This window comes from Balaenoptera acutorostrata, chromosome 5 (genome assembly GCF_949987535.1).
Source record: "Balaenoptera acutorostrata chromosome 5, mBalAcu1.1, whole genome shotgun sequence".
NCBI lineage: Eukaryota > Metazoa > Chordata > Mammalia > Artiodactyla > Balaenopteridae > Balaenoptera > Balaenoptera acutorostrata.
In genome coordinates, this window is record NC_080068.1 from 36,680,708 (window position 1) to 36,704,968 (window position 24,261).

The 24,261-nt window shown below is 43.3% G+C and overlaps 1 protein-coding gene across 1 annotated transcript in view; it reads right to left on the reverse strand.

Moving 5' to 3' along the window:
- DCHS2 (dachsous cadherin-related 2) overlaps positions 1 to 18,360 on the reverse strand; it is a 309,593-nt gene extending 291,233 nt beyond the window's left edge. Inside the window, exon 1 of the mRNA XM_057546964.1 lies at positions 16,091 to 18,360. Within this exon, the coding sequence (XP_057402947.1) occupies positions 16,091 to 18,124 (2,034 nt within the window). The 5' untranslated portion in view covers positions 18,125 to 18,360. The remainder of the gene's footprint in view (positions 1 to 16,090) is intronic.
- Positions 18,361 to 24,261: the final 5,901 nt, after the last annotated feature.

Sequence of the window (24,261 nt, forward strand, 5' to 3'; positions counted from 1 at the left end):
ATTCTTTTTGACCCAGCTCCTAGAGAAATGGAAATAAAAACACAAATAAACAAATGGGACCTAATGAAACTTCAAAGCTTTTGCACAGCAAAGGAAACCCTAAACAAGACCAAAAGACAACCCTCAGAATGGGAGAAAATATTTGCAAATGAAGCAACTGACAAAGGATTAATCTCCAAGATTTACAAGCAGCTCATGCAGCTCAATAACAAAAAAACAAACAACCCAATCCAAAAATGGGCAGAAAACTTAAATAGACATTTGTCCAAAGAAGATATACAGATTGCCAACAGACACATGAAAGAATGCTCAACATCATTAATCATTAGAGAAATGCAAATCAAAATTACAATGAGATATCATCTCACACCGGTCAGAATGGCCATCATCAAAAAATCTAGAAACAATAAATGCTGGAGAGGGTGTGGAGGAAAGGGAACATTCTTGCACTGTTGGTGGGAATGTAAATTGATACAGCCACTATGGAGAACAGTACGGAGGTTCCTTAAAAAACTACAAATAGAACTACCATACGACCCAGCAATCCCACTACTGGGCATATACCCTGAGAAAACCATAGTTCAAAGAGAGTCATGTACCAAAATGTTCATTGCAGCTCTATTTACAATAGCCAGGACATGGAAGCAACCTAAGTGTCCATCATCGGATGAATGGATAAAGAAGATGTGGCACATATATACAATGGAATATTACTCAGCCATAAAAAGAAATGAAATGGAGGTATTTGTAATGAGGTGGATGGAGTTAGCGTCTGTCATACAGAGTGAAATAAGTCAGAAAGAGAAAAACAAATACATTATGCTAACACATATATATGGAATCTAAGGAAATAAAAAAAAAAAAGGCCATGAAGAACCTAGTGGCAAGACGGGAATAAAGACACAGACCTACTAGAGAATGCACTTGAGGATATGGGGAGGGGGAGGGGTGAGAGGTGACAGGGTGAGAGAGTGTCATGGACATATATACACTACCAAATGTAAAATAGATAGCTAGTGGGAAACAGCCGCATAGCACAGGGAGATCAGCTCGGTGCTTTGTGACCACCTAGAGGGGTGGGATGGGGAGGGTGGGAGGGAGGGAGATGCAAGAGGGAAGAGATATGGGAACATATGTATATGTATAACTGATTCACTTTTTTATAAAGCAGAAACTAACACACCATTGTAAAGCAATTATACTTCAATAAAGATGTTAAAAAAAATGATCATCTCAACAGATGCAAAAAAAGCTTTTGACAAAATTCAAAGGCCATAAACAACAAACCCACAGCAAATATTATTCTCAATGGTGAAAAAGTGAAAGCATTTCCTCTAAGATTAGGAACAAGACAAGGATGTCCATTCTCACCATTATTACTCAACATAGTATTGGCAGTACTAGCCACAGCAATAAGAGAAGAAAAAGAAATAAAAGGAATACAAATTATAAAAGAAGAAGTAAAACTGTCAGTCTTTGCAGATGACATGATACTATACATAGAAAATCCTAAAGATGCCACCAGAAAACTACTAGAACTAATCAATGAATTTGGTAAGGTTGCAAGATACAAAATTAATGCACAGAAATCTCTTGCACTCCTATACAATAACAGTGAAAGATCAGAAAGAGAAATTAAGGAAACAATCCCATTTACCATCATGACAAAAAGAATAAAATACCTAGGAATAAACCTACCTAAGGAGGCAAAAGACCTGTACTCAGAAAATGCTAATGAAAGAAATCAAAGATGACACAAACAGATGGAGAGATAAACCATGCTCCTGGATTGGAAGAATCAATATTGTGAACATGACTATACCACCCAAAGCAATCTACAGGTTCAGTGCAATCCCTATCAAATACCAATGGCATTTTTCACAGAATTAGAACAAAAAATTTTTACGGTTTGTATGGAAACACAAATGACCCCAAATAGCCAAAGCAATCTTGAGAAGGAAAAACGGAGCTGGAGGAATCAGACTCCCTGACTTCAGACTATACTACAAATAATCAAGACAGTATGGTACTGGCAAAAAATATATAAATATAGCTCAATGGTACAGGACAGAAAGCCCAGAGATAAACCCACATGCATATGGTCACCTAGTCTATGACAAAGGAGGCAAGAATATACAGTGGAGAAAAGACAGCCTCTTCAATAAATGGTGCTGAGAAAACTGGACAGCTACATGTTAAAGAACGAAATTAGAAAACTCCCCAACACCATACACAAAACTAAACTCAAAATGGATTAAAGACCTAAATTAAAGACCAGACACTATAAAAACTCTTAGAGGAAAACATAGGAAAAACACTCTAACATAAATCACAGCAAGATCTTTTATGACCCACTTCCTAGAGTAATGAAAATAAAAACAAAAATAAGAAAATGGGACCTGATTAAAGTTAAAAGCTTTTGCACAGCAAAGGAAACCATAAACAAGATGGAAAAGATAAGCCACAGAATGGGAGAAAATATTTGCAAACAAAGCAACTGACAAAGGATTAATCTACAAAATATACAAACAGCTCATGCAGCTCAATATCATAAAAACAAACAACCCAATCCAAAAATGGGCAGAAGACCTAAATAGGCATTTCTCCAAAGAAAACATATAGATGGCCAAGAGGCCCATGAAAAGATGGTCAACATCACTAATTATTAGAGAAATGAAAATCAAAACTACAATAAGGTATCACCTCACACCGGTCAGAAGAGCCATCATCAAAAAATCTAGAAACAATAAATGCTGGAGAGGGTGTGGAGAAAAGGGAACCCTCTTGCACTGTTGGTGGGAATGTAAATTGATACAGCCACTGTGGAGAACAGAGGTTCCTTAGAAAACTAAAAATAGAACTACCATATGACCCAGCAATCCCACTACTGGGCATATACCCTGAGAAAACCATAATTCAAAAAGAGTCATGTACCACAATGTTCATTGCAGCACTATTTACAATAGCCAGGTCATGGAAACAACCTAAATATCTATCAACAGATGAATGGATAAAGAAGATGTGGTACATATATACAATGCAACATTACTCAGCCTTAAAAAGAAATGAAATTGGGTCATTGTAGAGATGCGGATGGACATAGAGTCTGTCATACAGAGTGAAGTAAGTCAGAAAGAGAAAAACAAATATCATATATTAACGCATATATGTGGAATCTAGAAAAATGGTACAGAGGAACCTATCCTCAGGGAAGGAATAGAAACGCAGACGTAGAGAATGGACGTGTGGACACAGGGGAGGAAGGGGAGGGTGGGATGAATTGGGAGATTAGGTTTGACATAAATACACTACCGTGTGTAAAATAGATAGCTAGTGGGAACCTGCTGTACAGCATAGGGAGCTCAGCTCTGTGCTATGTGATGACCGAGGTGGGTGGGATTGGGGTGGAGGGAGGTCCAAGAGGGAGGGGATATATGTATACATATAGCTGATTCACTTCATTGTGTCACAGAAACTAACACAACATTGTAAAGCAATTACACTCCAATAAAAAATAATTTTTTTTAAACGACATAAAACCAGGCCAACTGGGGAAATGTAAAACCAGTGTGCCTGAATAGCAAGAGCTACAGTGGAGACAAAACTGGTTAAAAGGCTGTCAATACCCTCAAAGCATATGGCGGACTGACTAGGAGGTCTGTAGGAAAGAAGGAGAAGTGGGAAGAGAGAACAGCAGAGCCAGATAATGTGTGCCTTACTGCCTGGGAGTGTGGAGAGGGATGTTGAATATTTCAGAAGCAGTGCAAAGGAGCTTAGAAAATGGGACAGGATGCCAACCATCTCTCTAGAGTCTCTGCCAGTCCATGGGGTTCCAGAAAATAAGCAAACAGCACTATGATCACAGATACCTGCCCTCCAACACCGTACGCGTGGCATGACCCTTGTCCCACCAGCATCCTTAGCCATTGACTCTGCTCTCATTATCCTCACTTTCACTTCCACATCTTTATTTATCACCTCCAAATGAATGACTTCAAAGTTTCCATCTTCAACCTTCCACTCTTTCCTCTACTGTAGTTCTGAATATCTAAAAAGCTTTCAAGATATCTTTTTCCCAGACTACTGGCCATTAATTCATGCCCAACATATCAAACACTCAACTAAGCGAGCATCTTTTCCCCAGAACTCTCACCACCAGCTTTTCCTATTCCTCCCACTAAACCAGACTGAAAATATGGGATCATCTTTTACTTCTCCCCTCATCCCTTATTCAAGTTGTAGCATTTCCTTTATAATGCCTCTAAGGTCAGCCTTTCTACTACACTTCACTACCATTTCCCTAGTTCAGAACCTCGTGACTGAATATGTATTATTACAAGAGTCTCAGGAGTCTCCTACCTAGTTTCCCTGCTTTCTTCCTTCCACTGATTCAAGACAAATCTTCCTAAAACCTTACTTTACACAGGTTTATCTCTATTTAAAAACTCCCCACCTCTCTCTGTTGCCTCCATAACAAAGGCCAAACTCTAGGCAAACACTGTGAGTTCTTCATGGGCTGTCTCCTGTGCCTTCAAAACTCCACCCACTACTTCACTACAGGACCAGACACACCATGATTATTCCAGTTCATACTATCCCCACATGGATTATGTATCCTAAATAGAGTTTTAATTAAAATTTGTATTCGTTGCCATATTCATTTGATCTATCTGCAACACAAACAACACATTCTTTTTAAATGAAGATTTTAATTCAGTAAAATTTTAAGCAATAACCTGGCATTTGTAAAAATGACTTAGCATAGTTTCCCTAATGGACTATGAAAGTATAAATTACTTCTAAGGTTGCTCACTTTTAATTTATAATTTAGAAGGCAAAGGGCTCATTAATAGAAGTCTGGTGTCTAGTTGTAAATAAAATTAATATATCATCAGATTTCAATTCTCAGAGGAAGGAAATCTTACTGATCACAACTTTCAGAAGGCCATCCTAAATGATTCTCTTTTAGAGGTGATCATGCCTAGGAATGCATTACACATTTTTATAAAAAAAAAAAAAGTTGTGCAGCTATCCTGGAATGTATCCATGACAGGCTGTAAATAAAAACCTACATATCACAACACAGGACTCCCTGGAAGGTCCATATCTAGTGAAACCTCCATCCTGATCCACCACATAAACCCTCCCACTTCCAAGGCCCCTTAATTCTTACTACACCAACTACTTTCTACCACATAGTGTAGATTACCTCAAATCCTTATGATAACGTGCTCTCAAAATGAATTACAATGTGTGATGGTCAACATGACTGGGACTCATGATGCCCAGATATCTGGTTAAACATTATTTCTAGGTATGTCTGTGGGGGTGTTTCTGGCTGAGATTAACATTTGAATTGCTGGACTGAGAAAAGCAGAATGTCCTCCCCAACGTGTGTGTATAACATCCAATCCACTGAAGGCCTCAACAGAACAAAAAAGAGGAGGAATGATGAATTTGCTCTTTCTGTTTGACTGCTGAGCTGGGACATCAGTCTTCTGTCCTCTGACTGGGACTTACACCATCAGTTCTTCTGGCTCTCAGGCCTTCAGACTTGGACTGAATTATACCACCAGCTTTCTTGAGTCTCCAGCTTGCAGCCAGCAGATCGTGGGATTTCTTGGCCTCTATAATCCCATGAATCAATTCTTCATTTTATATTTCCTATTGGTTCTATTTCTTTGGAGAACCTTAACTAATATACAACATTTTATGAGTCAGGAACTAGGGCCAGAAAAGTTAACAGGGATAGTAAATGGTGAAGTCAGAACTGAAACCAAGGTTTTCTACTCAAAGTCCAGTGCTGTCTTTTTTCAGGCTGTCTTAATAAAAGATTCCAAAGATAATAACTAATACACAGAACAAAAGACACTAAGATAGGAAGAGGACCAAGATGGTGGCTAGGATGACCCTGACCTAATCTCCTCCCACAGACACACCAAATCTACGCCTACATACAGAGCAATTCCTCCTGAAGAAGACCTGAGGGCTGACTGAACAGCTTCTGTACATAGAAAGACCACATAGAAATGGGTAGGAGAGACGGAGACACGGTATCCATGGGAACTCCACCCATGAGACAGCAACCTGAGATAGGAAGGGATATTACTGAGGGGTCCAAGCACTGATTCACCCACCCTGGGACACAGTGAAAAAACAGCTGTTTAGAGGGCACATATACTATACAGCAAAGAAATCCATTTACTAACCCTAGAACTCCTGCCAAACAGGTGGGGAACTGCTGGATCCCTCTGCAGGATCAGGGGTGCTGGCAGAGCATTGTTTTAGTCCTCCAAGGACTTCCCCAGTCCCACGCCTGCTCCTGCTCCAGCCGTCCTGCTAAGGTGGCCCCGGTGTTGTGCATTCCAAGGACTGCCCCTGACCTGCGAGCAGTCCACACAGGGGCATTCCCACAGAAGACCACTCCTTCAAGACTGGGAGGGGGAGCTGTTTTCTCTACTTTGTAGAAACAAACACCAAAAGTCAAGCAAAATGAGGATACAGAAGAATGTGTTCCAAACAAAAGAACAAAATAAAACCTTAGGGAAAAAAAAAACCCTAATGAAAGAGTGATAAATAATTTCCCTGATGAAGAGTTCAAAGAAATGATCATAAGGATGCTCACTGAAATTGGGAGAAGAATGGAGGAACTCAATGAGAACTTCAACAAAGATTAAGGAAATATAAGAAAAAACAATCAGAGAAGAAGACCACAATCAACAGCAGATTAGATGACACAGAAGAATGGATAAGCAATCTGGAATACAGAATAGTGGAAATCACCCAATCAGAACAGCAAAAAGAAGAAAGAATTGTTTTAAATGAGGATAATTTAAGGGACCTCAGGGACAGCATCAAGTATACTAACATTCACATTATAGATATCCCAGAAGGAGAAGAAAGAGAGGAAGTAACAGAAAACTTATTTGAAGAAACAATGACTGAAAACTTCCCTAACTTGGGGAAGGAAACAGACATCCAGGTACAGGAAGCACAGAGTCCCAAAGAAGATGAATTTAAAGAGATCCACACCAAGACATAATTAAAGTGGCAAAAGTTAAAGTCAAAGTGAGAATCTTAAAGATAGCAAGAGAAAAAACAACTAATCACATACAAGGGAAACCTTGTAAGACTATCAGCTGATTTTTCAGCAGAAACTACAGGCCAGAAGGGAGTGGCAGGATATATTTAAAGTGCTAAAAGAGAAAAAAAATTACAATTTAGAAAACGCTACCTGGCAAGGTTTTCATTCAGAATTGAAAGAGAGATTACAAAGTCTCCCAAAAAGCAAAAATTAAAGGAGTTCATCACTACTAAACGGCCTTACATGAAATGCTAAAGAGTCTTCTTTAAGGCCACAACTAGAAATGACAAAACATATATATATATAAAAAAAATCTCACTGGCAAAGGCAAGTATAGTAAATGCAGTGGATGAGGCACTTAAGAGCTAGTATGAAGGTTAAAGGACAAAAATAGTACAAATCAACTATAACTACAATAAGTAGTTAAGGGATACACAAAATTAAAAAGATATAAGATATGACATCAAAATCATCCAACGTGGTGGTGTAGGGAGTAAAAATGTAGGCCATGTACAATGAGCCCACAGCTAACAACACACTCAATGGTAAACATCTGAAAGCTTCTCCTCTAAGATCAGAACTGAGACAAGGATGCCCACTCTTGCCACTTCATTCCACACAGTACTGGAAGTCCTAGCCACAGCAATTAGGTAAGAAAGAGAAATAAAAGGCATCCAAATTGGAAAGGAAGAAGTAAAACTGTCACTATTTGCAGATGACATGATACAATAAATAGAAAACCCAAAAGGCTCCACCAAAAAACTATTAGAACTAATAAATGAATTCAGTAAAGATGCAGGATATAGAATAGAAATCTGTTGCATTTCTACCCACTAATAATGAAAGAGAAAGAGAACTATCAGAAAAAGAAATTAAGAAAACAACCCCATTAACAATTGCATCAAAAAGAATAAAGTACCTAAGAATAAATTTAACCAAAGAGGTGAAAAACCTGCATTCTGGAAACTATAAGACACTGATGAAAGAAACTGAAGATGACACAAACATATGGAAAGATATACCATGCTCATGGATTGGAAAGATCAGTATCATTAAAATATCCATACTACCCAAAATAATCTGCAGATTCAATGCAATCCCTATCAAAATATCAATGGCATTTTTCACAGAACTAGAACAAATAATCCTAAAATTTGTATGGAACCACAAAAGGCCCCAAATATACAAAGCAATCTTGAGAAAGAAGAACAAAGCTTGAGGTGTCACACTCCCAGACTTGAAACTATACTACAAAGCTACAATAATCAAAACACTATGGCACTGATACCAAAACAAACACACAGAACAATGGAACAGAATAGAGAGCCCAGAAATAAACCCATGTTCATATGGTCAAGGAGGTAAGAATACAATGGGGAAAAGATAGTCTCTTCAATAATTGAACAGTGTTGGGAAAACTGGACAGCCACATGTAAAATAATGGAACTGGACCACTTTCTTATACCATATACAAAAATTAACTCAAAATGGTTTTAAAGACTTAAATGTAAGACTTGAAACCATAAAACTCCTAGAAGAAAACATAGGTAGTAACTTCTTTGACATCAATTTTAGCGATATTTTTTGCATATGTCTCCTCCAGAAAGGGCAACAAAAGCAAAAATAAACAAATGGGACTACATCAAACTAAAAAGCTTTTGCACAGTGAAGGAAACCACTGACAAAACTAAAAGGTGATCTATTGAATAGGATATCTGCAAACAATGTATCTGACAAGGGGTTGATATCCAAAATATGTAAAGAACTCATACAGCTCAATAGCTAAAAAACAAACAACCCAGTCAAATATGGGCAGAGGACCTGAATAGATATTTTTCCAAAGAAGACATACAGGTGGCCAACAGGCACAAAAAAAGGTACTCAACATCACTAATAATCAGGAAAATGTAAATTAAAATCACAATGAGATCACCTCATACCTGTCAGAATGGTTATTTCAAAAAGACAAGATGTGGAGAAAAGGGAACCCTCGTCCACTGTTGATGGGACTGTAAACTTGTATAGCCACTACAGAAAACAGTATGGAGGCTCCTCAGAAAACTAAAAATAGAGCTACCATATGACCCAGCAATTCCACTTCTGGGTACTTATCCAAAGAAAATGAAAACACTAATTCAAAAAGATACATGTACTTCTATGTTCATTGCAGCACTATTTACAATAGCCAAGATATGGAAGCAAACTAGGTGTCCATCGACAGAGGAATGGGTAAAAAAGATGGGATATATATATATACACACATATATACACATATATACAATGGAATATTACTCTGCCATATATACAATGGAATATTACTCTGCCATATATATATATGGGATATATATATATACACACATATATACACATATATACAATGGAATATTACTCTGCCATATATACTCTGTATATATACACATATATACAATGGAATATTACTCTGCCATTCTTTTTTGAAAAGAATGGCATATTACTCTGCCATTCTTTTCAAAAAAGAATGAAATCTTGCGATCTGTGGCAACATGGACAGATGCAGAGGGTATTATGGTAAGTGAAATAAATAAGAAAAAGAAAGACAAATACCATGTGATTTCACTTGTATGTGTAATCTAAAAAACAAAGCAAACAAAAAAACAAAACAGAAACAGACTTATAGGTACAGAGAACAAACTGGTGGTTGCCAGAGGGGAGTGGGGTGGAGGGACTGGTGAAATATGTGAAGGGATTAAGAGGTACAAGCTTCCACTTATAAAATAAATAAGTCTTGGGGATGTAATGTACAGGAAATATAGTTGATAACATTGCAATAATTTTGTATGGTGATGGATGGTAACTGGACTTATTGTGGTGATCATTTCATAATGTATAAGAATATTGAATCACTATGTTGAACACCTCAAACTATATCATATTGTATGTTAATTATAACTCAATAAAAAAAAACATACTAAGTTACTCTGTAGACCAGAATCATGCCCTGCACAGCTGAAAGGGATCCCACTGAATCTAAGTGTGATGCTTAGCACCCTTGGGGTGAAACCCTGAGGACTCATGACCCATCACACCAAGGCCTTTACCACAACTTACATCACACTGCCTCCCCTCTATGACTTTCACAGTGTTTTTTTTTTCTGTGGCAGCGTAGTGGGTGGGGTAGGGGTGGAGAATAGCTATTGAGAGGTCATTTGAACCTTCCTTTAAGACACATGGGATTCCATAAACCCATAAGGAGATGTTATAAGCTTCCAACATAAGTAAAATAGGTTTCTCCCTTCATTGCCAGACACATACATCTAATTAAAACTGAAAACACAATTTAAATTTTTTCTGCTTTTCATGCAAGAAAAAAAATTTTTTTTAAGATTTATTTATTATTTATTTTTGGCTACATTGGGTCTTAGTTGTGGCATGAGGGATCTTTTGTTGCAGCATGCAGGCTTCTCTCAAGGTGTAGCGCACAGGCTTCTGAGTGCATGGGCTCTGTAGTTGTGGCGCGTGGGTTCCAGAGCATGTGGGCTCTGTAGTTTGCAGCACGCAGGCTCTAGTTGAGGTGCACAAGCTCAGTAGTTGTGGCGCGTGGGCTTAGTTGCCCCGCGGCATGTGGGATCTTAGTTCCCTGACCAGGGATCGAACCCGTGTCCCCTGCACTGTAAGGCGGATTCTTTACCACTGGACCACCAGGAAAGTCCCAAGAATTTTATTTGAAATGTCATTTTTAATTAATCCTCAGCATTCACTATATCAGGCAAAATAGTCTTCATCATTTCTAGAAGTCTTATTTACTAGCATTTAATAATAAATAGCATGCATTCAGGACTTACTACAAGTCAAGCATTGTTTTAAGCATACATGTACTAATTCATCACACACATAAAAACTTTATATCAAGCTGATACCATTGTTATCCATATTTTCCAGATGAGGAAACTGAGGCACAGTGACCAAGATCACATGGCTAGTAAGTAGTGGAGCTGAGATTCAAACCCAGGCACACTGATCCCATAGTCTGGCTATATTTTTCATCACTGTGTGCAGCTTAATTTTAGTCTTCAAAGCTAAGAACTCTCTACCATGTAATGTCAATCATCTTTAGTTCTAGAACCAAGAACTAGACAAAGTACTTGCAAGTTATATATTGACTGTAACTAGAGATGCATCCCACAGATTCCAGGCTATACCCCTCCTATTACATAGCCAAACAAACTATCTGATCATCTTTCTCAAGCAGGAAAAGGGGAAAGGAAGTAAAGCCAGCTGATTGGTCTTGGGTAGCAGCTGGGTGGGGGACAGGGAGAGGAAGGCTACCAAAACGAAGTCTGAGAGAATTCTACAGCCAATCTCAAGTACCTAAAACAGGTCATCAAAGCAAAGCCAGAGGCACATAACAACACATGCTGGGAACTACCATGGAAGGCCAGCAGGAGTCGGATAATCAGGGAAGATGACAGTTGGCAGGTAATCTAGACTCATCCTGGAGACAGATGCAAATGACCACTGTGGAAATCTCACATGCTTTCAATGTGCATGTACAGACAGGTCAGGTCCATTCAAAAGAGCCAGAATGAGACAATCATAATATGGTAAAACAATTCTATGACCATCAAAGCTGGCACACACTAGGTAAGTAGATAAGCTTGTATGTAAGGTAAGCAGTAAGAGTATGTCTGTAATAAGGTGAGGGATAAACAATGCAATTCAGACCATAAAATTCCAAAAGATCAATGATAAAATATATGGAGGAAAGAAACTTTACAATAAATTTAATACACATACAAATGAAATGTAAAAAAAAATAAAATAGAAAGTAAAAATCTTTACTAGCTCTACCACTGACTAGTAAATTTTTTTTCATTATGCTCTTCAATACAATTTAACAAAAGTGTTGATCTTCCAGTATATGAGATTGAGAACACTAGGAATTACAGGGACTCAAATACCATTAAATTGTAACAGCACAAGGCTATCACAATCCATCATCTTACTAATACAAGTAAACAACTATAGCACCATAAAGAACATTAAGAAAAGAGCTAGACAGAACAAGGAAACATTTAGTGGGAGGAGGTGGCATTTGAGATATGTCCAAAATCTCTCTGGTGTCAAGAACAGGCAACAGAAGACAAGGAACAATGTGGACAGAACTAGGGTGACAACAATGGGTATAAATGAAGGGACAAATGAAGGCCTTGGCAACTAGTGTGGTCAAATTTGGGGAGGAATCAAAGATGATATGAAGGTGTTAGGAAACATCTTCCTTAATCCAAGGTTGGCACTGGGACAGCCTCTTGAAAGAAGGCTTCACACTGTTCCTAAGGACCGCCTACCTCGGCATCCCTTGCCATCATCACCACCCAGACTTCAGGAGAGGGCCTGCCAGCCCTGGACACTTTGACTAAAGCTAATTAATAACCCTTCCCTTAAATCATACCACCCCGGGCGGTGTTTTGGGTTTTCCATTTTTACCTCCACAGTACAGTTGAGACAAAGTTCACACATTTAGAAAGACTTTCCTAAAGGCTAGGGGATTCATAAAAGGAAGTAACCCCCAAAAGATGTAATGAATCAGAAACAAGATATAGGTTAGTCCTTCTCAGGCCATGGAGCACAGTTGGCATCAGGCCTTCAGTTGGCATCAGGCCTTCCCATCTCCCACATCTTCCCAGATGGTAGATATTATGTTTAATGCCCAGGCACCCCTCCTAGTCAGGCTCCTCAAAGTCAGACCAGGGGAGCAAACACACGAGCACAGCGGGTGCTCTCTCCCACAGCCCGTGTGTGGGATCCCAAGACCTGCTTTTTACCCAATTAATTCATATGAGCCATGACCTTGCTCTTCACCCTTGTCACTCTCAGCAATGAAACCCACAACCACTCCAACAAAGAGCAAAACACAGACACACACCAAATGCATAAATACATCTATAGAAGGGATCCATTAACAAAATATAGAAAGTTTCAAAAAGGAGCTGATTAATGAAGGTTGGGGGTAAAAAGAAAGAAAGGGTAGAAGATAAATGACTTTATTTAAAAAATGTCAGAATTTGAGATGTCAAAAATACTTCCAGGCAGAGGTATGTACCAGGTAGAGAAATGTTAATCTGCAGTTAGTAAAGGAGGTCAACCCTGGAGATGTAAAAAAAAAAAAAAAAAAAGTTGCAGTCTGGGAATACATAAGTAGAAAGTATAGAAAAGAGCGAAGTGAGAGGAAGACAAAACCTTTGGAAACGCCTCTATCACACTGAGTAGGGGACACAAGGAGGAATTGGCAAGACAGAGACAGAGAGGATGCAGTGAGACAGAAGGCAGTGAAGATGATGCATTCAAGAAAGAGGAAGTGGGCAGCAGCCCAAAATGCTTTAGAGAACGAGTCAGGTTAAACTAAGAAAGCCCAGTGGATCTGAAATAAAAGAACATAGCTGCCTTTGGAGAGGCAGAATTTAACAGAGTGGTGGGGGAGATCAGAACAGGGCGGGAAGGGGTGATCAGCAAGTGGGGGCGGGGCATATGCCTTCACGTGGAGGAGGGAAGGAGACAGGGGACGGAGGAATTGGGACTCTACACTTGGCTGGCACAGGGACCTGGCCTCACCGCTGCCTCCCCAGCACCAGCATGAGTTCTTGGAATGTAATGGGTACCCCATAAATACTGTTCACGGAATGTTGTTTATTCAATGAATGTTGTTGTCTGATTAAACAAATGAATTAGTGAATGAATACAGTACTGATATTTGGGGGAGTACAAGAGAATAATCTTGTTATGGAATGTGTGTAATTCAGGTATGAAGGCTGCAGTTACATTGTTTGAAGATCTGGTCACAAGATAAAGTGGCACAGTGGTTAAGAATCCCCCTGCCAATGCAGGGGACACGGATTCGAGCCCCAGTCCGGGAAGAGCCCACATGCCGCAGAGCAACTAAGCCCGTGCGCCACAACTACTGAACCCGCGTGCCACAACTACTGAAGGCTGTGTGCCACAACTACTGAAGCCCGCACACCTAGAGCCCATGCTCCACAAGAGAAGCCACTGCAAGGAGAAGCCCACGCACCACAACAAAGACCCAACACAACCAAAAATAAACAAATAAAAATAAATAAATTTATATAAACAACAACAAGATAAAGGCTGTCAGTGTAGTTCACATGGTTGGATTTAGCGTGGGGCAGAGAGTGGCAGTCTCACCGCCAAGAGAGGCTGAGGTTAGTCTCTTTGACGGTAATCTGAAGAAAAAAGAGTCTTTCAGGCCAGACACTAGAACTCAGAGGCAAACACAGGAGCAACTGCCTTGACCACGAAAACATCAAGAGATGCTGAAAGGAGGTCCTGAGGGGCAGGTTGTCAAGAAGGGGCTCTCCACCTGGGGGGCAATGGGGAGCAAGGAACTAAGAAATCCAGACACGTGCCCACAAGGTTGTGAAAACCCTTTGGGGCTAGAGGTCACCCATCTCAGGCTGCTACTGGTTCTTGTCCTCTGTATTAAATCCCTTTGTTCGGCCCCACGTTTAAAGTCTTTGGAAAGTTCCAATCTGGGTCTGAGAACATGGAAGGATTCAGCCAGCACTGGGGGACAGGAGGATGGCTGCCCTGGGGTGGCAGCAGGAGCATAATAAGAGCAGAATAAGCCCAGGGATTAGTGTTGTGGAGTAACCACCAAGACACCTAGAAGTTTCAGGCTTTGTTTTATTAGGTGACATGGTATTCCCTTACAGGGAATCCAGGAAGGAATGTTTTTTTTCCCTGTCATTTCTCATTTTGTTTTTTTATGATTCTGACGAAGGAGAATTGAGCAGAGATGAGGTCTAAAGGGAGAAAACGGGTAAAGGGCAACAGAAAGGTTCAACGGTAAGAACTGATATAATGTAATTCAACAAAGCCCTGGAAGAAAGGATAGGCCATGAGATCCAAAGGGAGTGGGGGAGGTTTGTTTTTACAAAGTGGTATAAAGAAAGATTGAGAGTAAAGAGATCGCAAGCAGATGGAAGACACTCTGGGTGAGACTTAGGGGACAGAGTCAGCCAGAGAGCTGATTCAGCACAGAAAGTTCACAAAGCTGCTATGGTGAGGTCAGAGAGCCCCGTGTATAAGAATGTGTCTGCAATCTTGAGTGGCTAGATTGCTGGAATTTCCAGAAATTCTAATCAGCACCCTTTAATACTACCTATAACAATACTTGGCAACCTGAAAGGTTTTTTGCGATTGGAGATGCAGTCTTGCACTTGAGCTAAGTTCAGCTCACCATAATGGATCTGCCACATACCAAGTCATAATAATGCGATAAACTCACACCTCATGGCAGAATCATCTCACAATTTTAGAAACAACTCTGAAAAGACAGGTTCTAATCAAAGGAATCATAATTAATTTACCCTTCTTATTTTCCTTCAAATCGAGTCCAGTTGTACTGTTTAGTACCAAGATCCTTAAAGTCTTCCAGATGGAAGAAATTTTGGAAATTATCTAATCCAACCTCTCATCTATTATGACTTCAGTTCTCAACAGCCATGGGAGACACAATTGGTGCCCACTGGCAGCATGTGCTCCTCTCCATTTCTCAGCCACCTTTGCAGTACACCTGAGGCCATACACTTGTTTACTTGAAAAACCAATATGTGAGGGCCACCTCACTTCCCCAGGTGGCCACATAATGATCCTCAAATATATGCGACATTGCCATTTGCACACTGTTAAAAAGTAAAACCGAGAATGGGTTGTTCCTCCCAAACCTATTTGGGGGCTCATATCCAGACTGAAGGAAATCAGCATTCCATAAGCAAAATCAAGATCCAAATATTATGTGAGGTAGAAAAGACCTTAGAGACCATTCAGGAAAGGTAGGTGACCAGAGGGCATCCATTCATCTCCCTGCAGAGGAGGAACCAGAGCCCATGTCCCCTGCCTTCTGAGCTTGGGTATAACTATCCACATCACAATTCTCCTTCCCTGTACTTACTCACAACCTCTCCATCCCTTCCCAGGCCTCCCGTAGATCCATAGGCCTGATGCACTCACCTGAAGAAAGCAGTGTCCGACTGGGGAATGCTCCAGAAGGGTGGCGTTGTACACCTGCTTCAGGAAGATGGGCTCGTTGTCATTCACGTCGTCCACAGTGATGCTCACAAGGCAGGTGGCAGAGAGCGGGGGCTCTCCGAGGTCTTGGGCCACCACTCTCAGCTCTACAGCCTCCTGGACCTCTCGGTCCAGACTCCGAGTGGTGCTAATCACACCAATTTCAGGATCGATGCTGAAGGACGGTCCACACTCAGCGGTGGGCCTCAGAGCCTCCGGGTTGCAGCGCGCTGGGAGAGGGACCAGCGCGTAGCGCAGCCGGGCGTGGTCTGTGCCAGGCTCATCCGCATCGGAGGCGCTGACGCACACTACCGCGGTGCCGGGGGCCGCGGCCTCGGACACTGAGGCCCGGTAATTCTCCTGGCTGAAGAGAGGGGGCTGGTCATTGAGGTCAGCGACCCGGAGCAGCAGCGTCTTCTCCGTGCTCAGCGGCGGGGATCCCGCATCCGTGGCCACCAGTCGCAAATCATACAGGTCTCTGCTCTCCCTGTCTAGGGGCCCATCGACGCAAAGGAAAAATACTCCTGAGGAGCCTCCGGACCGCAGCGCAAAGGCTCTCTCACCGCCCTCCAAGGTCAGCGAGATGCTCCCACCCCCGAGGCCCATACCAAGTTCCCCGGCGGCCTCCTCTTCCTTCTCTGGGTCACCGTCCGCGTCGGACACAGAGACCCGAGCCACATAGTCGCCGACTCGAGCGCCCTCAGAGACGCGCGCGGCGCCTCCTTCGGTAAGGAAGAGCAGATGAATGGCGGGCCAGTTGTCATTCACGTCCAGCACCGCGATGGACACGCGCACGGTGGCAACCTCGGGCTCGGCACCTCCGTCGCGGGCCTCCACCACCAGCTGGTGCCAGGCCTGAGCCTCGCGGTCCAGCGGCCTCTGCACCCGCACCACCCCGCTCATCTCCTCCACCGCGAAATAGGCCGCGTCGCCCAGCGGCCCGCCACTGCCACCCGTCCCGAGCGCTTGCCGGGAGCGGATTCTGTAGCTCACATGGCCATTGGGCCCCAGGTCACGGTCGGTGGCGCGCACGCGACAGACCTCAGCGCCTGGCAGTGCGTCCTCGCGCACGGCGACGCGGTACTCGCTCTGCTCAAATACGGGTGGGTTGTCGTTCTGATCCAGCACGCGCAGGTCCACCCGCAGGCTGCCCGTGCGCCGCGGGCGACCGCCGTCCCACGCCTCGATCTGCAGCTCGTGTGCTGCCACCGCCTCTCGGTCCAAGCGCCGCAGCAGCACCAGGTCTAGGGGCTCAAGGGGCGACGAGGACAGCGGCGACTTTGGCGACCCCGGGGCCCCGTAGCGCAACTGGAAGAATGGTCCTGCGGGGTCCTCAGAAAGGTCGGACGGTTGCACCAGGGTGTAGCCCTGTATGCTGAACAGCCCGGCGTCCGGGTCTTGGGCGCCTGGCAGGCGGAAGGCTGTACCTGGCGGGCTGAGCTCGGAGACGTCGAGTTGCAGGGAGTCGCGGGGAAAGCGGGGCGAGTGGTCGTTCACGTCGTTGACGCGGATCTCCACCTGCACCACCGCGCCCAGCAGCGTGGCGGCCACGAAGCTGTAGTGGTCCCGCCGCTCTCGGTCCAGGCGCCGCGCCGTGCGGATGATGCCTGTGTCCGGATGCACGTGGAAGTCGTCCAGCAACGGGGAGTCATCCGAGTCCTCGGACAGAAAGAAGCCGCCCCCCTCCTGCTGCTGCTGCGTAGCCGGCAGCCCCGCGCGGATGTCGCCGACTAGAGTGTCTGGAGGAAGGCCCTCGTCCACGGAAAGGCTGAGGTTGAACACCTGGGCAGACGAGCCCGAGGCCGCCCACAGCCACGCGTGCACGAAGAGCCCGAGCAGGAAGCGCTGCGCCGCGGGGCCGCCGCCGCCCGGCAGCCCTCTGGGTGACCCTCTGCTCCCGGGGAGCAGGAGGCGCTTCCCGGCCGGAGCCCCGAGCTGCTGACGCCCTTCTCCCATCCTCCGCCCAGAAGGGCTCATTTCTCCGCCAGCTCCTTGGGAAGGCTCCCGGGTAACTGCCAGGTTGTGGCGCGATGGCAGAAAAATCCAGGAGCCTCTTCAGTGTCTGAGCCAAAGAAGAAAAGACTTTGTTTGGCAAACAAAACCAACAGACCCAGGAGTTCCCGAGGTTACATCTGCAACTGGTGAAAACGTCCTCCGCCCGCAGCTCGCGCAGACAGGGAGGGAAGCTCTAGCTGCCTCTGCTGCTGCAGCCACCTCTTCAGCCCCTGGATTTCTTTAAACGAGTCTCATCTCTTTTACTCTCTCCTTTTATTCTTTTTACATCTGTTCCTTGTTCTGCTCGGCTGGTTGTTTCGCCCTGGTAAAGTCAGGTGCATTATTCTTTTGCCAAAAAGAATGAAATTATTTAAAGCGCACACACAGGAGAGGCTGGGGGTCGGGCAGGGGAAGGGGGTGGAGTAAGGGCGGGAGGCCGGGAGCAAGGGCGCGCGGGGCCGGAGAGGGAGGGAGGGAGGGAGGGAGGAGGGAGCCGCGGCTCGGGCTGCGGCGTAGTCAGCGGCTCCGGGGGCAGCCGCACCCGCAGCGTCTCGGGGCGCTGGGGACCGCGAGGCTCCCCTCCGCCCCAGCACCCCCCCGCTCTCCTCCCCGCGTCGTGACGCGGCGCACACCCGGGCAAACTCCCACCTGCGAGGCGCCGCTGCAGTGGGACCCGTTTGTGGCTGGGCTGGGGACGGAGCAGAGGGAGGCAAACGAGAAAGGACCCGGAGATTTGGACTGTGGGGCGGGTGAAGGTCGCGCAGGCCAGGCGTCCGCTGGGGCTGTGCCTGCAAAGTGGCGAGGGGTGGGGGAAGGTGAGGCGGCAGCCTTCCCACGCTCTGCCCCCTCCATCTCCTCGACGGGCCCTGCAGCCGGCCTGACGCTGGGCTCCGGCTGAGCAGAGAGGGTGGGGGTTATCATCACACTGGGGAGCCAAACTTGTGTTCTCCATGTGGCGAGAGAGACTCGTCCCCAGCGGAAGGACAGATGGAGTCAAAGGCCGATGCACAGCTGGGGCCAGGATGACTGCAAAGGCAGGGGGAGGCGGAAATTGGGAAAACCCTCGAGAAACCCCCGAGAAATCTGTGACACACATGGTGCAAACCACGCTTTATTATGCCGCGCTACCACTCGGCGACTAGAGAGCGGCTTGTCAGTCCCCTCTGCTACCAGGAATGACGACAATAGATTCGGCTTGCGAACACTTTTTATGCATTCAGCGCCATCACGACACTTCCAGAATGGTTTACAATGCTGATTTATGGGCAGAAAGACTGGGTGGCTGAGGGCCATCACCTCCCCGCTCTCCACCATCGCCGCTGAGCAGGACAGTTTGCTGGCAGGGCAACTATTGATACCACTTTCAAAATAGCTTGTGTCTGAGAACAAGAAGAACGCCAATAAATTCCCATAGTCGGGGGTTTCTCTTCAGTTATCCGTCATAATAGGTAAAAACTGATAAATTGCCTCTAATAAAAAAATGCCTGAGGAGGGGCTCTCTGCCCTCTTAAGGATGGCTGGCCAAGTTTAGCAAATGGTTTCTGCAATTTTGCTTTTATGCCAGAGGGAAGAATTAATTTCCTTGATACTGTTGCTCCCCTTTAGGGAGGACCAAAAGCCCTGCCTAGCGGTTCCTTACAGCAACAGCAAGATGCCTTTTTAACATATATAACTGCTAACCTACAGCCACACCATCATCTCCATGTCTGATAAAATAATAATAAAACAATGTATTTTATAGCAGACACATTGCACGTAAATGGAGACATTATTGAAATAAATTCAGCGTCCCTTCACCAATGAATCTCCTCACCACTGAGGAGATTTGTTACCAGTCTTTAGGGTCTCCTTTCTCCTCAGCCTTTGCAGTCTCACCCTAACTAGGCCCCTGCCTCCACCCTTGCCCCTTTGTAAGTAAATATCAAGCAAGCATCCAGATTGATATTTTAAAACTAACTCAAATCATGTCACCTCCCTGCTTAGAACCTGTCAGTATATTTCCATTATACTTGGATTATAATTCAGACTCCTTCAAACAGTGCAGGACTCTACCTAATATGGCCCTATCCACCTTTCTGACCTCATTGCTGTACATCCAGCTTTCCTGCCTTCTTTCTGATCTTAGTCCCTGTTGTGGACTGAATGTTTGTATCTCCCTCAAAATTCGTATGTTGAAATCCTACCCTGCCCCTGGCTTTAGGAGGCCAGGTCTTTGGGGTGATTAGATTACATGAGGTCATGGGATTAGTGCCTTTATATGAGTGAGGAGAGATCTTGCAGATCTCTGCTCTTCACCATGTGAAGGTAGAAAAAGCCAACAGTCCACAAACAGGAAGAGGGCCTGCAACAGAACTTGACTGTGCTGGCACCCTGATCTCAGACTTCCAGCCTCCGGAACTGTGAGAAATAAGTGTCTGTTGATTATAAGCCCCCAGTCTGTAGCACTTTGTTACAGCAGCCTGAACAGACTAAGACAGTACATTTGAATTGTGAGAACTTTTCTGTGCCTGGGAGTTCTTTCTTCTGCTTTGTGAAGAGTTGGCTGTTTCTCATTCAGGCCTCAACTCAAATACCAACTGTTCCGAGATCTTCCTTGACCACCCTACCTACCTCAAGTAGCTTCTCCATCTTAAACTCTGTATCCTCATATTTGATTTCATTCACAGCACCTATCAGCACCTGAAATTAGCTTGTTTTATTCATTTGTTTATTAGATTATTGTGATCTCAACCCTATTCATGCACTTTAAGCGCTGCTTTATCCCAGAACCTAGAGGAGTACCTACCACATAGTAAGTCTTTATTCACTAAATATCTATGGGATAGATGACTGAATGGGTGGTTGGTTGAACTAAAGAGTAGATGGAAGGATAATCTGTTGAAGGAGGAGTTTGAGGCCAGAACTCAGAATTAACTAGCATGAGATCTTTTACTGTGATGAATTGTATCTTCTCAATTTACTCATTTGGAACATTCTATGGAGCTTTTTGAACTGATTTTTGAGCTTCTTCAATTTATTTTGCAAACTGTACTGCTATCAAATATTTACCTGAGTCTAAAAATAAAGGAAAAGCAGCTAGTTTTTCCACATCTTTCACCGACACATTCATTGTAAATAGTGGTTTAGTTTAGAAACAAATGGAAAATCAGGAACTTGAAACATCTATTTTCCTATTCACTTTTAGGCTTTCTCTTTCAGTATGTGCAACTCAAGGTCTCCTGCCCATTTCACAATGTCCTTCATTGAATGTCCTGAGCAGCCTTCTAGAATTAAGAATTCAATTTAGTTGAGTGAAAGAAATAAGAGCATTTCTCAAATATGCAAAAAAAAAAAAAATTTTTTAGATAGCACAGAAGCTAACAGCCTGCAAGAAATAGGTCCAGATCTGCCCCCTTGAGAAAAGCAGCAGGATGTAACTGGCAAGAATTCGGGTTTTGAAGCTGGGCAACCCCAGTTCTGCTCTATAATTTTGGGCAAGTTATTTCAACCTCGTTAAGCCTCTGTTTCCCCTTCTGCAAACTGAGGATTATAATATATAACTTACAGGGATGTTATGAGCCTTAAACGAGACAATGTACATGGATTAACACACAGAAAGCATCCAGTAAATATTATTTCTCTTGCCCTCTGTTATTTGTGTGATTAAATATTTTAGGGTTGAAGTGTTTGGGGATTATCAGTAATATCAAACTCTGACTTCATAGCCCCCTTGAGTGTGTAGAGAGGGAAGAAGTAAAATTTCTAGATTCATGAACAGAAACTATCATGGGCAGAAAGGTTCAGAGCAGATCTTCTCCTGGTGTTACTTGGTTTAAGTAGTACAGGAAGTCCATCATCAAAAACATTTTCTCCCAGACTGTAGATAATCCTTCACTTTGCAACAGTTAACTTAAATGGTCTAAATAGATACTAAGGGCTCAAAGCATCTCACATTAACCCTTCAGGAAAGGAATTATAATTATTATCCCCATCTTACAGATGAAGAAACTGAGGTTCAGGGCATCACAAGTAACTTCATCAAAGTCACATAGGTATAAGTGGTGGTATACGTGGTGTCCACGGTCTTCTGAGCTCTTCACTGGTCATTTATCGTCTCTGTGATTCTCTGCTTAAAGCAGATTGTCTTGCTTCTGAATTCTCATTGAAATCCATACAGTGAGATAGTAAGAGTTTTGGAAAGACCTGGGAGAACTACAGAAAGAAGAACTTTGGACAGCATGCTTGGGTGAATGGTGGGATGGCACAGGAGAAGAGCCACAATGAAGTGGCTACTTGGAACTGAACAGAAAGAAACGAACTATTTAGAAATGGTACCTAAAGGCAAGTGAGGAGGATTGTGTGGGACATGGAGGGTTTCTTCCCTTCCTATCCCCCAAGGGGAGGACCCTCTGAGTCAGGAAGGACAGTATGACTGCAGGGACTACCCTTGCCATCTTTGGTTCATATGTCATCTTTCTAAAAAGATGAACTAAAGAGTGGAGCTTGTGGTGGTTAAATTTTATATGTCAACTTGGCTAGGCTATGGTGCCTAGTTTGGTCAAACACTAGTCTAAATGTTGCTGTGAAGATATTCTGTAGTTGTGATTAAGATCTCTAAGGAGTTGACTTTAAGTGAAGGAGATTACTCTTGATGATATGGTGGCCCTCACCCAGTCAGTTGAGAGCCTTATGAGCAAAATCTAAGGTTTTCCAGGAATTCTGCCTCAAGACTGTAACTTAGAAATCCTGCCTGAGCTTCCAGCCTGCTGGCCTGCCCTACCAGTTTTGAACTTGCCAGCCCTCACAATCCTTTAAGCCAATTACTATATGTCTCTTGGTTCTGTTTCTCTGGAGAACTCTGACTGATACAGAGCTTTATGAGAGGAAATGATTTAGTGTCTAATATCATAGTCTGTATTTCATATCTGCATATATTTTGTGTTCTTAAAGGTTTAAAATTATGATCCTGGACATGATGGGGATCTTGTCCAGATAGGTAATCACATGATAGGTAATCAGGCACACCTTCCTACCTTAGGACCTAAGCCATCCCAGAGAGATAGGTGATAGTCTTTTCCCTCTTTTTTGGTGTTGAGAACTGATTCTGTATGCACCCATTCTATATTCTAAACCCAACAGAATATGATCTAATTTTATAGAGTATTAGTCTCTGTTTTTGGTATCAATATATAGTTATTTCCTCTGATTCTTCAGGAAGAGGAAGAAAAACTGGTCAATAATTTCTTTATAGCAACATTTCATCATGCAGTTGAAGGGAAGTATAACACGGCTTATCATTAAGTAGATTTAGATATATTATATCAAATCATATTTTTCAAATCCGTAGAAGCTGGAATTACATGCTAAAGTTCTCCCTACATTTGAAGATTATAGTATAAGTAGGTCTGAGACAGAACCCCTAGCTAAAGTAATTCTTGCCCGATTTCCCCCAAGTCCCCCTCTCGCTCATAAATTGCTTATTCTCCTTCCCAGTAATTAGTAAGGCAGACCAACTTCTCCCCACTCCCTTCGCCAAGCTCCAGATGTCCTACAAAGGCCAATCAAACCTGCTCAAACACATAGCCTTTAAGATTTGGCTTTTCTGACTCTGTCTTTGGCACACACACACACACACACACACCCCATCTTGCTTTCCCTGAAAGCCTTTCTTTAGATGAAATGATCCTAGCTTCTTATTTCCCCAACCCTTTAATCATTTTGTTTCTGTTCTCTGAACTCTTTCCAGTTTCCCTATATACTGTATGAGATGTGGAAACCAAAACCACACACCATTTTCTAACAAGGTCTATGCATTGCCAAATCTAGGGAGGCTGACTTACTTTTTCAATCAGCAATCAAAGCCAAGTCCAACAGGTTGTTAACAAGTAGATGTCTGAACAGGTGTGACACCCCCATTCCAATAAAGCAGTGCCTTGTAAGTAGATAATTATTCAGTGTGGAAAGGTAATTGACTAGCTTTCACTCAAAGGAATTTTTAGAATATTCATGTATTTGTTTAAGACAGCATGAAGGATATAGCTAGTGAAGAAAAAGATAAATAGTATTTAATCCTGCCCATATTTTTCTAGGTGTAATTGCTCTTTGTGTGAAGTAAAGGAACCTGATCTGTTTCCTGGGAC